At 46.6% G+C, this 16078-nt stretch overlaps 1 protein-coding gene across 4 annotated transcripts in view; it reads left to right on the top strand.

The window, feature by feature from the left end:
* eml4 (EMAP like 4) overlaps window positions 1-16078 on the top strand; it is a 53978-nt gene that overhangs the window by 19950 nt on the left and 17950 nt on the right. For 2 of the 4 annotated variants that reach the window (XM_018766239.2, XM_018766237.2), the window contains exons 2-5: window positions 8306-8485; window positions 10442-10580; window positions 12354-12539; window positions 15711-15851. In XM_018766239.2, the coding sequence (XP_018621755.1) occupies window positions 8306-8485; window positions 10442-10580; window positions 12354-12539; window positions 15711-15851 (646 nt within the window). The remainder of the gene's footprint in view (window positions 1-8305; window positions 8486-10441; window positions 10581-12353; window positions 12540-15710; window positions 15852-16078) is intronic. The other 2 variants (XM_018766238.2, XM_018766241.2) reach the window with 2 other exon arrangements.

The raw sequence follows: 16078 nt of genomic DNA, 5'->3' as shown, positions 1-16078 counted from the left end.
GAATTTATTGTGTGCTGGGTATCCTTTAATTAAAAACAAACAAAAAAAAAAAAAAAAAAAAAAAATGAAAGGAAAACAGAGAAGCATCCGTTGTGTTGCGTGACAGAAAGGTGGAGAAGAGAGAAAAAAGTCAATAATTGCACCGCTGCCTCTCGCTCTTTGTCACGCTCCCTCTCTGTCTCGCGCACACACACACACACGCGCCGAATATGTGGCATGGACTTCTGTGCTCGTAACGCATTAATACCAAGACAGTAACGATGAAACACTATAGAATTGTGCACATACAAGACATACACACACATTTGCACATAAATAATTACAGACCTCTCTATGTATGTTTTCTACGCATCGGTTCCTACGCACATATTTGTAGACTAATGCACGCAGACAGTTGTACGCAGGTACAATAGCCCTCTGTGTGCACGGTTAAAGGTTTAATGGAAGAGGAGCTGCCATGCGTTAGGTGGAATGTCCTGTCCGGTGCCGCTGAGGACAGTAAACTCTCTCAGAGGTGCCGGTGGGCGGTAGGCTCTGTGAACCAGGTCCGGACAGTTGTGCCGGAGCAGCGCGCGATTTGCCTCCTGCTGCCTCCGTCGCAGAAATGCCGCTCGTACCCGGGAGTCGGCTTTTTGCGGCGTTCTCACATCTGGACCTCGTCCGTGGGGGAGCGCTAGCTTTTATTTGACTGAGTGTGTCTGCGAGACGGTGCTTATAGTACCTATAGTGCTTATAGAGGATCACGTATCAAAAATGTTAGTCATGGGTGAGAGGGTGATCAAGGGAGTGGTGAAGAAGTAGAACAATGCTGAGACGAAAGATCTGCCGAAAGTGTGGAAGCCGGAGTTTAAACGAGGGAGGTACTTTATGTTCACCGAAGCAGGAGAAGCGTAGAGAGGAAAGAGGGGTACGATGAGAGGAGGCGCAGGTGAGTGCCACGGGGGGTGTGCTGCAGCCTCCCCGTGCTAATCCTAGTGCATCCATCACGGGAAGTCCGTTGCTGTCAGCCTCTCTCTACAGCTTGCTTTATAAGCACTTGGCTTGACTGTACACAGTAATGTCTTTAAACAAACATGTAGCTGCATGCAGAAAACAATTTGGAGCTCTCGTGGGTAAGAATCTAAGCGCTGCAGCTCTACGATTTGCACGGTTCTGCCATGTGTGTTTCTGCATGCCGGTGTGTGCGTGCGTGCGTGCAAGCATGTCACCGCACGGGACAGCGTCTCAGTATTGTCGCCAACGGGCTGCCGAAGGAATGGTTTTCACTTGAACAAAGGTATTCATCTGAGGTTCATTTCTTTTGTGGTTGGAAAGGCCCTGGAGTGAAAAACTGTTCCATGTTTCCTGTCCTGATCCCCCCCCCCTCCTTCAAACCCCCCAAATATGCGAGGGGGTGTCTCTCTACCCCAGATGCAGACACTCGATGCATAGTCTTCCTGCTCAAGATGTGGAGAGGGGGTGGTTATAAAATTAAACCCCCCTCCTACGGGGATGCCGTACTCGGCTCCCCCGCAGACAGTGGTTCCGTCTGAACTCGTGGCCCCCACCCCCGGCCCAGAGCTGAACGGAGACGGCGAGCTGTGTGACAAGAAGGAGGCTGCGCTGAAAGCTCTTGTCAAAGCAGAGCCATGCTCTACTTTTCATTACAGAGACGGCATACCTCAGACTGAAGTGGTGGGCGTCTCTAATGAGACGGCGGGGGGGGATTGAAAGCTGTGCATGTCTTTGTGTATGGATCTGTGTGTTTGGATAGGATACGCTCCCATCTTCATAGGTTCTGCAGGGGAGCTGGCAGAGAATCATTTGCTGGTACTACTGACTTTCTTGCATTTTCTGTGGCTCCTTATGGGCAGCTGCAGGCTCCTCTCTACTAATTATGTCTTAGATGCCACTTATTATCTTGTGTGCCATAGGTAAAGTCCGGGAGTCATCATCTCCCTCACCCTCTGCATGTTAGATGATGCGGAGATACATACAGAGACATGGAGCAGTGGTGTGTGTGTGCACTTGTGCACACCTGCATCGCTGTGTGTGTCATCCATGAAATATGATAGTTTGATGTGAATGTCCCTCCAGTCCCGGGAAGGAGAATTTGTAAATGAGGAAGAAGATGAGGAATGATGGAGGCGTTTTCCATGTATCCGTGCAGAAAGTCTTGAGCGTGTGTCCTTATAGGATCCTTTTCCCCTTTGAAGTGGTGGTTCATTTCCATCCGATTTGGATTTGCTGTCCCACCATGTCTAAAGGAGGCTAATGAAGGAGCTGCAGGCATGTGTGGGGCTGATAGATTCCCCCAGTGGGGTCAGAAATCTGTTTCCCCGCATGTGTGTGTGTATGCAAAGAGGGAGAGCACGAGTCTGCAGGCAGAGCCCCTTGAGGTTTGAGCAGATCAAGTGAGGTTTTGCATCTGACTGGAGCTGTTCCAGAATTCCTTGGTTCAGCACCCCCCTCCTGAACCCCTTCTAGCCCTGTCTCTCCTTCTGAAGCTCCCTTCCTTCACAAAAGCATCAGCCCCTGTCTTCTGCCTTTAACAGATGCGGTAGCAGTGGCAGTGAAAAGACTGCATTCACTCAAAGTACATTGCACGTGTCTGAGTTCCCCATTCGAGGGGAAGTTGGACCTTCGGTCTGCGCTATAAAAGGAAGTGGTGTCGGAATTTCAGGATGTTTGATTGGCAGGTCCCAGAATAGTGGCACACTGTCAGCGCCGCAGTGCCCGTACGCTGAAGAAGCCAGAGGGGTCGCTGACCTCTGACCCTGGCCTCGGTGAGCAGGTGCAGCTGGAGGAATGGCGGTGGTCTCCTGCTGGGCGTTACGGAAATATGAGAATGTGCATTGTGCGTATCAGTTCTGTTACAAGGAAATGGGAGGAGTGTGTGGCGGAAGAGGGTAGTGTAACTGCAGAAATGAGTTCCCACCGATGCAGACCGAACACTTTCCGTATGACATGTTTTCAGAATTGGATTTTTTCTTTCCCCCCTCTCTTGTACTTCACTTTTGAACTGACTAGTGGCAAGTGGGTGGGTTTCCTTCGTCACTGACCAGTCCTGCTTCTCCACCACTGACCTCACTTCCTGTGCTGTTTTTCACAGGTTTCTCTGTATTTCATTGCTTAGCAAGAGATGCGTATCCAGTGTGTTCTGTTTATGTCGTATATCTCCCGGTCACTCTAGTTCATTGCTTTTACTATTCACAGTGGAGCCAGAGTGACTAATGGACATGTTTAAGGCTATCTGCAGCACTAATCCATGCAAATCAGTGAGGAAGGCTTTTTCAGAATCCTTGCACTCCTTTATAACAGCATATTCTTGCAAAAACCAGTTCCGACTTGCGCAATTTCCTCCGTTCATCAGTGGGTTTAGTGAATGTGGAAGAGCGAGCAGCTTTTTTTTTTTTTTTTGAGGGGGGCTGCCATTACTACGTTGTCTTCTCTGGGGACCAGATGTCCCGTTGGAGACTTTCACTGTATACCTGTTGGTTTCATTCTACGACGGAGCATTTTAATCGTCTTCGACCTACATCAGCATTTATAGCAGAGCTGCAATTGGCTGCCAGCGAAAATGACATGTCTTTAAGCCACTGATTTGCTAACTGTGGTGTGCAGGACTCCCGCGGTGATCATTTACATCATCCCTCTACACCTGCAAACATGTCATCCCAGTCTGTAATTGCCGTTTGTTTTTTAGTGTTTCTGATCAAGATTGTTTTGTTTTTGTGTGAGTGGGTGTGGGTGTGGTCTGCAGCTTTTCGTCTGGGCCGTGTGTTCAGGGCTAGGTAATTATGTGGTAAAAAAAAGAGAATGTAAACTGGGCAGAATGTCTCTGGTAAAAAGGTGAATGTGAGGGGAGGGGGGCATAGTGCTAAATAGGTGAATTTCAGCAAGTGCTCTCTCTGTTCTAAGGATGTTGTATTTCTGTACATGTTTTGGGTCAGCGGAGGGTAGGTTGCCATACAAACAGACTTAATGTCAGACATTCCCTGCTGCAAGCACACAAACTCGCGCTCTTATCCCTAAAGTGCCCTCAGGATTCTCGGGAAATCAAAGGAGAAAAGTAAATGGAATGTGACGTGTGCTCGTGAAATGTGCCAAGCTAGCATGCCTTCCTGTCCTTCTGACAGTGACCGTCACCGTGGTACCCCCGGAAGGTGGGTGGACACTGGGCTGTCAGAGGCACCAGTTCAGTCCCAGTTTGCCTAATGGTCCAATGTGCATCTCACTCAGCTTTTCACGTAAAGGCAGTCAGTTCAGATTTATTTTTCAGTGGGCATGAAATATGCTTTAGAATCACCTTTTCTCTTGAAGGGCACTGTAAATTCAGAATGAAGAGACATCGGGCAAAGTGCAGAGACCTGCTGCCTTTTTTTTTTTTTTTTTACACGCACTAGGCTTCATCTGATTTTAAACGGTTTTCCACCCATTCCTTTTGTCGTTATCGATATCGTTCAGGCCGCAGCAAGGCCTGCTGTTATAGTTTGTTGCCGTCGTCAGTTTGCACACAACGGCGTGGGTCGCGTAGGACTCTGCTTTGAAACGTGGTGCATGGGAGTGGAGTCCAGCATTATGTCACTAGGGGAGTGTGCAATTTGATGCTTGTGTGCGTGAGACTCACATGGGTATGAGAGATCAAATACGGTGCATGTGATTGATGGCAGTGTGTGTTTGATTGGCAGGACAGCGTGTGTTCAGCGCTCTAAGTTCAGTATCATGTGTAACTTCCAGTCTGGATGGGGCTCGTCTCGCCCTCCTTCTGTCGGCTGTGCTGTTCCTCTACATCCAGAAGGCTGCAGTCCCACATCTATACCCGCGAATCCCTTTCATGAGATGCGTTGTAACTGTACATGAGTGTCTGCATGCTTTCTCTGTAGTACCTGCAGCCACTCAGACTCGGCAATGGGGAACAAGTTCAATGCCTGTTCGCGACACATATGCGTTGGTCATTTTGAATTTCGTCTGCTGCACATCACCAAGTGTGTTACCTCCAGAGTCGCATCAGTGGCCAAAGCAAAGAGCAGGGAAGGAAAAGCAACTCGGGGGGAGCGGCGGCAGCACCGACAGGTGAAATGTGCTTCGCGCGTGTTCTCCGAGGTTTGTTTGTGCAGTCGCTGAGAAGGAAACTGTGGCTGCAGTGCTGACTGCAAGATTGACTAGCTGGGCGCTGCCAGTCACCACATGTCTCGCGTGTGCGTGTCTGTGTTCGTGTCTGTGTTCGTATGCACACGTGTGCATCTGTTTCCTCTGTTTGGTTTGCTTAAGTGAAGTATGTTATCTCTCACGAGTGATTAGTTTCCCTAGGCTCTGTGGTCTTTCTGGAAGCGGTTGGATTTCTTGGTGCAAGACTAGTTTTTCTGGTATTCTCTGTGTGAAAACAGTGTGAACGTTCAGCATTTGACTGCTTTTCCTAGTCTCGTCGGCCTGCGTGAAAGTAGCGTGCTGCTTCGACATTTGACTAGTTTCCCTGGTCTCTGCCTGTGTGAAAGCGGGTAGGTGGCTCCAAGGCACACAGAAGGCCCCTTTGTTCTGTTGTTTGACTTTTTGTTACTGCTGTTTACTCAGCAGTGGTGTTGGTTAAGTCCCCAGGCCTTCGGTGCTTCTGTGGTCGGCTGCTGTTCACTGATCCAGGGCCTGCACTCTGGCACTGCCCACCCGGAGGAAATGCCTCGCTTGTCTGAAAACCACCCCCCACTCTCCTTGGCTGGAGAAGCCCGTTCCCGGGTTAGCGGACCCCGATGCCTCCGAGTGAGGGCTTCGGCGGTTACTCGCGTTCGGGGAACGCGACAAACCTCTCCGTCTTCAACCTGCCCGCTATCATGCTACTCCAGGGTCAGCTTACACAGCAGAATCTGTTGCATCCCAAATTCTGAGCTCCAAGTCAGCAGTCCCCCCCCCAGAAAACAATTTTTTTTTGGTTCCTAGGCTTTAATAACATTTACCCATCCCTCCTAATGTGACTACTACTCACGCTACTCCAGGTGCTGTAGCTGACGGCCTTTTTGCACTTTGGTTCAGGCCAGCATGGAGTCCTAGGTTCCTGTGAGGACCTGAAGAGTAAGACTTTTAAAAGTGGGGGCGGTGATAACAGAAGGTAGCGCTGTAAAAAAAAAAAAAAAACAACATGTTTGAATGCATTGATTAAGAACAAATTTCAGAGCTGAAATTCTTTGTCATGGGTGTGTCAACGCCTTTGGCATTAAAACTGCAAATTTGGTTTGTACTCAAGCTCGATGAAATCTATAATTGCATTGATTTTTTTCAAACCAAATTGCCATGAGTTTGGTGACGTGTTCTGCGAAGAGGAACATTAGGAGCAGGTTCGTTGTGGGTTGTTGATAATGGGACCTCAGTTCGTTTAGCTATCATTTCATTTGCCTGTTTCCTAGCTCTTTGTTGATCTTTTGATAGCAGTCCGGAGTTTACAAGTGAAGCCGCCAGCTAAACAAGCCATCATCATTATACAAATTAACTTGTTGGCTAACCTTATGTTAGTATTGGAAAGCAATTTTTGTCTTAGTCTTACACACACATTTATGCAACTGGACATGTTGTAGCAATTAAGGGTACGTCCTTCCTAAAGGGTCCAACAAATTTTTCTCTTGAACCAGAGATATTCCAAGCACAAGTTTAGTCCATTACCTACACTAACTAGCTACAATATCAGGAATGATTTACTCAGGATTGCAAACATTACATAGTTAAATGAAAAGTAATTTGTCCTAGTGGATAAACTGTTAATGAGGATTAATTATGATTATATCGGGTGGTTGGGTTGACTTGCTTGCTCTTGTCTTGTCGTTTGACCGGTGCTCTGTTTCAACGTTTTCTAGGGTTCTAAACACAAAATGTACCACATTGGAGGTTGTGTGATGCTTTCACTTTATTTTTTGAAAACCTAATGTTACCAGATGTTAAAACCAGATGTTTTATGTTGTTTAGGGCCCTTGAATTTTTTTTTTTTTCTTTAAACAATATCTGTAATACACAGTATTATTTACTGCCTCACTCTTCTGGCAGGAGGTAAAGGCAAAAAGAGAGACATGTTACAGACTGTATGCTCAGCTCTGGACTATGTCTCGACCAAGGTGAGGGTGTCTTCCAAGAGCAACAGGATTTGTGTATCTGCTGTGTCATAGATCTTAACTGGTCAGCTTTATTTGAGTAGAACTTCGTTTCACTTGGTTCTTGCAGTTGGCAATCAAAGTCATACTGTTTCCTGCCCGAACAATGACTTCTATTTGCTTGATTTTCGTTGTGGGACAGCATGAAGTCCACAGAGCTGACCGCTGTCATTGGCTGTTATTGCCCAGCCCCTGTACTAGTGAATGGGAATCATTTTGATGTTGATATGCAGCCTAGCCTTTATATTTCAGATAGCAGTAGGATAAATCAGCCGTGTTGGTCATTGTTGAGTCTGCTTTACTTTGACATTGCTGCCACATTCTTTCACAGCCATATCAGCACGCTTCCTGTTTCACTGAAATTCTCTGTGTAAATCCATTTTTTTGCCACATTTGCGAGTGAGTGAGGAGCTCTCTGGGATTCGCTTGACCTTCCTCTATGGAACGGGAATGGAGCTGTTAGCCCTCACCGCTGTAAGGAGCCCATCTCAGTCTGAGCCCTGGGCCCCCCGACCAATTCCAGCACAAAATTGCTGTGGTCCCGTGCAGAGATCTGGACCCAAACCGCAACTGTGTTTGGCAAAGGGCTCGAGCACAGAAACGTGGCCCAAAAATGCAGCCCCAAAGCTGCTGCTGCTGCTGTGTGTCCGCTTACCCACCAACCCCCTGCCAGCTTCCAGAATGATCAATGCATTTCATTGGTCAGTTATGAATGTGTTTTATTCTGAGGAACCAAAAACAGACCTTTACCACAAAGATGCCCTCCGCTTGTTTTTAAACTGTTCTTTGCCTGTCAGCTTTCAAACAGAGGTCTGTTTTGCTCAGTCCGTTTTCAGCCTGATTAATCCTGCAGCCTCGTCACATTGCTGAAAATCACCCACCGCTTCAGATTTTATCATTTCTTTTTATATTTCTGCAGTCAGTGGTGTCTTGCGTAAACATCTCAATCTGCCGTTTGTCCACTCCACTGATTATCTTGGAAATATGAATATGAGTTTATCATGCACAGGGTCCCTTGTGTTTTCTTTTAATTACCAGTTGCTTAGCTGATGCATTAATTAAAAACAGCTATTCATACCTTGATTTTGTCACTATGTCTTATACATGGTGCTGATGCAGTTTTAGCTGTCTCATGCTCATTCACGAGCTCAACCCGTGGAATCTGTCTTGTTTGTGTGTATTCGCATGTGCAGATGACAGCATCTCGGCGGCAAGTGCTTCAGATGTACAGGACCGGCTATCATCGCTGGAGCTGCGCGTGCAACAGCAGGAGGACGAGATCACCGTGATGAAGGCGGCCTTAGCTGATGTGTTGCGCCGGCTGGCGCTTTCCGAGGACTCGGCTACCACCAAGAAGCAGTCTACCAGCAAAGGTAATGTAGTGGGACAGGGTAGCTGGTGAGTGGGTTTGAACTGTCAACCCGACACAGTGGAGAAGGTAGGGACAGGTGAGTGGAAGTAAGGATGTGGGCGGTTAGAGGAAAAATTAGACTGTATTTGGATAGAAGAGCTTGAGAGATTGGGGTAACTGCTAGAGAGATGGGGTACCAAGAGGCAGGTTTGATCTTGCAAACAAGAATGGAACTGACGAGGGCAATAGAGCCTTGGACTCTGTCGAGGGAGCAAAAAGTTTTTATGGAGGATGAAGGAGGAGGCATCCAGTCTGAAAAAGGCCTTTCTGAACACTGTTTGCTGGCACAGGCCATTTGTACTCCCTGTACTTCGAGGCAAAGGGGTAATGTTGCAACCAAGGCCTGTCATTTGATAGAGATCAAGCCCTGGGGAGTTCCTTTGTGTCTCCTGCAGTGAGTGTATAACTGCTTACATGCAGGAGACTGCATTACTTAACATCTCCATCTACCCTTGGCTTCTGGTATTAAACCTTTCCATCCCTTCAGACAGTGTGTGTTTGTGTGTCTGGAGTGCGTTGGGGCCACCGGATGGGGTAAGCTATTTTCACGTGCCTGCTGAAGCCCCCCAGCTCCTGAAGGCTGGAGTCCAGAGGCATCACAGGAATGCATCACCCCTGGCTTTATGCGCTCCCGACAAAACCAGGGCGAGGATGCACAGCTGCATTGGAGCAGGGTTTGCTGATCCGATTCTTACTGAAGCCTTTCTCGGCCACTGCTTCTGTGTCTCATAGTCATCTTTCAGTGGCGGTTTTCTTCTGAGAGATTAAGTGTCATGGAACATGCCCACACACACTAGGGTGGGTTTTTCTCTTTTGTAACTCCCGGCCGCTTGGTTTTCATCTCTCTGGGAACAGCACAGCCAACTTTGTGGGAGAACCAGGCTTGTAAGAAATTCAGCCTCATGTTTCACTGGGTCCTTTGTGTTTTTACCACTTTGTCGAACATCTCCGTGTAAAGAAAAGCTGGCGTCTGAGATTTTTCTGACCCGGGGTTTTCCTTGACATACGCCTGTGCTTGTCTGCTTGTCCTGGTCAAATAATTGTTTTTCATTTGCTGCACATATGTTTTTTTTCCCCCAAACTGACATGTCTAGCATACAGTTTAATACAAAACAGTAAATTACTCAGTCAGATCAGATAAAGTGCTGCGTTATTTCCATCTGTTGGACTAGAATTTCCTCTTCTATCCACATGCCTCGTTTCCTAAGCAGACCTGCACCACGTCACTAGGCTTTATGGCCATTTGGCAAGGCCAGCATTTGCAGGACTCTGTCTGTTGCTGCTGTTTACATGCTCCGCTGCAGAAGATAGGTGTGCACTTCTTAGGAAGTGCACAGGAAGTCGCAGCACTGCAGCTGGCTGCAGAGACTAATGCCCTGATTGACTGAGTGTGACAAGACCCTTCCTGTACCCCTCCCCCAAAGCGGTCTTCTTCCTCTTCCTAAAGCACACATTTACACGCTTTGGAGAGGGGTTTGTTTCTCCCCTCTATCCTGCACGATTTATTGCAGCCCCCCTGTGACAGCGGGCATAACGGGTCTGCTGTCGCAAGGCTTATTCAAAGCTAAGCCCCACGGTATTGTGCCGTCACCGGCATACAATCAAGACGCTGTCTCTCTGCTCATAATGGAGGTGTAGCTCTAGGTGGTACAAGTGCGTGGCTCATCTTGGGCGTGGCTGTGTCAGGTGCCTTTGCTTGTTTGGTTTTATTACTTTGTTTTGGGGCTTTCTTAAATAGCACATTATGGTGGGAGATGAGTGCAGCTTCCTAAAGCTCCTTGCCTCTGCATCCAATTACCTCCTCTAAGAGAGGGCTGGAAGGTTTCTAGCCATATTTAACCCTGGTTTCTGTCCGTCTTTGCACCCCACTCCCACATGCTTTCACTGTGACATTCTTCCTGTCCATCTCTACCCCCAGCAGGACAGAACCCCCTGCGCGAGGCCTTCTCCATGTCCTGCATAACCAACGGCAGCTCCAGTGGACGTAAGCCCAGCCACAGAGATGGCTCCTCGGTGTCCATCGCCAGGAAGGAGACGCTTTCCTCCGCAGCCAAGAGGTACACGAGGGCACAAGTGTAACAGCTTCTCTCATTCCATATGCTCGTGTGCTTATAAACCCATACGTTAAAATGTACACACGCAAACATGGATACCATTGAAATTAAATACCAAAGAAGAAATTGAAATACAGCAATCCAATAACTGTATATTTCCCTGTGCATCTGTGTATTTTGTGGCTCACAGCGGAAGTTCTTTGTGTTCCAGACCATCAATTTTCATTAAGTCCTCACTTTTCTCAATGAGTTTAGAAGCAAATGCCATTCGTTTTCAATGACTGCTTTATGTTGCACAATAATAAAATGGAAATTCAAGGTTAAAAGTACAACGTAAAAACTGAAAATGAGAATTAACTTTAGTAAAAGGAAACAAAGTCCTTGTCTTTGTAGTTTAATTTACGTAAATTCATGGTGGTCTGTTGTATGAAAAGCAATACAGCAGCACAGCCATGTAAGTTTTCATTTTTTAGAAATGGGACATTTAGGAAGTGGGACATCTGGAAAGGATGAAGCAATAGTATGGATGTGTGGTAAGAGTAGTTGTGCAGGTGATTCTCACCAAAACTAGCAGTATACAGCTTGTATATTTCAGTTTGCTAAATTTCTTAACTAGCTGAAATGACTGAGTCTGTAGCAAGATTTGGTATATTGGGGTAGAATAATTCTTCAAGGGGTTGCATCTGATGAGAAGCACAGAACTATTCTACCCCCATATACTAAATCTCTACATGTATATGCTATGAGTTCCTCAGTCAGCATCGGTTTAATACCACTTTCCAGCTGTTATTGGGTGCCATAATGTATGTGAGTGGATATTTAAAAAATATTTAAATGCATAGTTGTGTTCTGAAAAAAATGGCAAAAATTTCAGAGATTTTTTTCCATGTGCATAATTGATAAAAATTCAAATCAAACTGAAACGCGTTTTAATTTTGAGACCAACATTATACAACTGTGCACAAATTGCAGTTTAGTGCATTTCCATTTCTGATTCTCATATTTCATTTGAATTATGCTTACAATGTGATTCCATAAGATTTACGGTCGCAAACTTGTATATGAAGATACATTCGTCACTCAGATAATTATTGTAATACTAAGATTTTTTTTTTTTTTTTTTTTTAAACGAGAGACTTTGACAATCTGATCTTGTATTTGTGGGATTGATTACTTATTCAACCCTTATTTACCAAGGGGTTTTCTGTAAGATGTTACACAAGTCTCTGGCACTGGAGCAAGTGTTTGCCGGCGCTATCGTCCTCACTGCAGGCTTGTGGTTCAGTGAGAGAATCGACCTGTACATGAATCAAGGAGGGATTTAGGCAGGATAATAATATGCAGAAGCCTGCCTGTTCTTTAAGTCTGTGGATTAAATGTAGAATTTCAAATCGGAGACAAGCATGTGTCACATGTTTACCCAGTCATGACTGGTGAGAGACAGTTTCCTTAAAGGACAAAAGGCAGCAAGTTATGGGTCAGCTGACAGAATGGCTGTGAATATTTTGATGCAGAAATCAGTTTTGACTTATTTGGACTTCATGCAAGAAATGTGTTTTTTTTTTTTTTTTTTTTTTTTTTTTGGTAGTTGTGTGTAGCAGTGTCTTTAATGTTTTGAATGGAGCTCAAGCTGTCCCAGAACCAGCTCCTTTCCCACACACTTCATTATCTCAATGTGTGTTTTGAATTCTGCCCTCCTTCAGTTCCTGTGTCCCAGTCTATGGTTGTTTACCCCTACCTCCAGTCTTCCTGGGTGACCCCTTCATTGTTTTCCAGCGGCCCCGAGAAAAAGAGGGACAAGCCCCAGATGGAGGGTATCAAGGAGAAGGATGAGCCACTGGCTAATGATAAAACTCCTGCCAGCTCCCATGCACCATCCCCCTCCAGCAACCCCCCCTCCCCACATCCCCCCCAGACTCAAAGGCTCCCCCAGGAAAGCAAGAGCTCCTCTCCGGTCAAAAGGTTCCTTCGGCACCTTTCCCGTGCCTCATATCCGGGGGGGTAGTGGGTGTTGGTGGGAGGCTGTGAGTTGGGTGGGCTGAAATGCTTCTAAAGGCCACTCTTCAACATACCTGCCTCCTACCTTCCGGAGTTCTCTAATCTCTGCCAGCCAGAGTCCTCATCTTGACTCTGTACTGTCTTATCACTTAGGAACAAATACATTTCACTGGACATGTTTCCTCTGTTTCCTCTTTCTGGGTCATGCAGCAAGACGCATAAGATGTATACAATCTCGGTATCTTAGCCTGAGGAGGAAGGGTGACCACTGGGTAAAGAAGCACGGTTGACTGTAGCACGCTGCAAGCGAGGCAGCTCAGTTTGTTTGAGTTCTGCCACAGGAACCAAACAGGGCGCAGCCTGTTCACTCATTGCAAAGGTTGCTTCTTAAGCAGTTTTCTGTTAGTAGTCATTTATGTGTCAATGAGGTATATGCTCCCCCCAAAGCCAATAGGCCAAAGGACTTGCTTGCATTTTTACTGGATTAATTATTTTGTTTAGAATGCTATATCTGTATCATACAGGAGGTTAAGATCGTCACGCAAAGGCTTCCACAACAGAAGCCCTCGCTTCACTTGAAGTGACAGCTTTCAGGTTACACTTCTGTGCAACCTCTTTGGACACATGAATGTCACCTCACTGATGGAACAGTGAACTGAGGTTGCTAATAACACTCAGCCTTAAGAGTCCACTGCTTACATTGACGGAGAGCAGAGGTGGCCAGATTTCAAATTTGGCTCTCGCAGCCTGACCTTGTAATTGCTTCCGTCACTTGATGCACTCTATATATTCTCTACTTCCCATCCCTATCTTCATACCCTGGTTTTCATTACAACATAAAAGCAGTTTTCTCCTGACTGACCTTGCTTAACAAGGATAAGTGAGAACAGGGGAGTTCGGCCCTGGAGCATCACGGGAGATCAGCCAAAAGCTGGCCAGAGCCACGAGAAGCCGTCCGCACAATGGAGACTTGTAATGGGAAGCAGACCTCGTCCCTCAGAGCGTCACATCTTTATTTATCCTCTGCCGCTCGAAGGCCGTCCATAAATCATTACACCTCAATGGGGTTCTGTCTGTTGCAAATCAGCTGTGCTCTGTTTTGAAAGGCTACACGTTATAACGGTCCCGCCAGCACCTCTGAAAACAAACGGGCACCACGCACGACACCCACACGATGTTGGCCCAGAAACCAAACTGGCCCCAGTCGACTGAAGCTATGAAATGACTTCACAAAGAAATGTCAGCCGGTTAATGAGAACACACCAAAGGCTGAAGTTCAGCTTCACTATTCTGTCTGCCCCGTGTTACTGCCACTGTAATATGCTTCTCTGTATCACTTGGGGTCATCTTATAGTTGGGGAATGATTGTGTGTGGTACAGGGTTATGGTGTGGTGATCAAAATCAACACAGTCCTTGAATTAAAACACTAATTTTAATTACAGAGAACCCTGCATCCTGTATCCAGTGAATATATCGAAATCTGTGACCCGCTGCAAGCAGTATAATTCTGATGCAACAGCTTTGACCCCCTCCGTTCAACCCTATAGTGTCTTTACACATTTACATTTATTCATTTAGCAGACAGATTTCTCCAAAGTAACGTATGTCTCGGGAAAATACAAATACTCACACTCTAGGTGTAAAATCGCAGATTTATTCAGTCATCTGTTGTGTTCTGCTAGACTCTAATGCCGTTTCCCACAGTTTGCAAAATGTTCCTTTGTGTAAACCTCAGAACTGTGTGCATTTGTGTAGTCCACGGTGCTGTGGTGGATGAGGACTTCCTTAGGAGCGTTACTGGGCCAGGCAGACCTTCCATGCAAATGGGTACTTTGGGCTCTGACTCGTTGTGGTCAGCTGCAGTGCGTGAGATGTCACAAATTTGCCAAAAAAAATAGCAATGTGGCATTGTCAGATGTTCTGAAAATACTTTTAGGTCAAAAACACTCCAGTCATCTTCCCATCGCCCCCTCTTCTATTGTACTCTTATGTTCTCTTCTCTCTTACAGAAGCATTTCAGTCCAATACCCAGACCCATGGAGAGACTCCCCCCCCCTGCTTTTTTTGTCTCGTTTGGGCTCCCAGTGTGCGGCTTACTTTATCCACAAGCCCCACAACCCAGCGTGGTCTGGATCACTTCTGTCAGGCTTGCCTTCTCTTGCTGAATTCCTGGCCATCGGAATCAGCAGTGACCTCTGATCTCCCTGGACAGGATGTCTGGGGCTCTTCCTCTCTGCGGAGTCTTGAAGAGCATCATCTCACAGCCGGAGTAGAGAAAAAGAGAGGCGGGGTGGTACTGGATTCTTGTACAGAAGTGATTCAGTCCACAAGGCTTTTGTTTCTGCAATTAACGCTATCTCCTCTTCACAGCTTCGCATGGAGACTATAATCGGTTCTTTTCCTTCTCTCCTTTGTCTTCCCCTTTGAATCTTTTGCTATTCGTCTCTACTTGACTCTTTTTCAGCTGCAGTTTTCCCATAGTTTTCTCTCACTCGCGTCTTCTTACTCTCTCATGTGGTTTTTTTGTTGATCGATGGCTAAACTGTTTGGCGTGTTTCTCTCCCAAAGCCTGGGGGCTCATGCCTCCCTCATTCCCTGCGTACTAACCCATTGCAGGGGTGCGCTTCCCACGTCCCACTCTCCAGGCCTGCTGCATGCACTGGTCTTTCTTGTGGAGTTGCATATTTAGCCGTGCGCCTTTCAGAGATCTGGCGCTTTGCTTGGGTTGTCCTGCCTTTTCAGATTGGGTTAAACTTCAAGGAGGTGTGGCCTGTTCGCCAAGAATGACATCCCAGTTGCTTTCATCTTCATATAATAAAACCCATGCGGAGGATACCTCCTCTAACACACATTTGAAGGAGTGCTCTTTAGCTTAGTCTGAGTAATGGTCATATTAGTGCAGTGAACAGCAATGCAAATTGTAATGCATTCAGAACATCCAGTGCCAACATGCCACCCCTCTGTGTGGTTTTTTTTTTTTTTTTTTTTTTTTTTTCTCTCTCCTCTTTCCTTATCAGCTTGTATCAGTCTCTCTTCACCTCCCCAATCACAGTTGCACTAACAAGTTTTCTGTGTTTTTTTTTTTTTTTTTTTTCTCCCCACTCCAACCCCCACCCCATGCCTGGTGGAATTAGGGGTCACAGTACAAAGAGGGGGTCTGGCATTGAGCGATCACAGAGCACCACGTGGGATAGTAGCGAGGACAGCCGGAACAAGCTGGTGAAGGCAGCCTCCACCTCCAAGCTGCTGGCCAAGGTGGCTAAGAATGCTGAGAAGTGAGTGAGGGGTTCTGGGAAACGAGCATCGCATTCCCGGTGGTTGCGTGGTTTGCGGTGATGATTAAGCATAGAGGAGGCACTGAAGGTTTTTACTGCCAACTACCCCCCATGGTCTGAGTGGACAAAGCCCTAATTTGGAGCAGTCGTGTAATCTGAGTTCAGGCCCTTTGTGAAACCGTTGCAATGATGAGTGCTTGGCTGCACTCCGCTGATGCCCATCACTG

The sequence above is a fragment of the Scleropages formosus genome, chromosome 8 (genome assembly GCF_900964775.1).
Source record: "Scleropages formosus chromosome 8, fSclFor1.1, whole genome shotgun sequence".
Taxonomy (NCBI): Eukaryota; Metazoa; Chordata; class Actinopteri; order Osteoglossiformes; family Osteoglossidae; genus Scleropages; species Scleropages formosus.
Note: the sequence above shows the minus strand (reverse complement) of the source record. Positions and strands in the feature narration are given on the sequence as shown.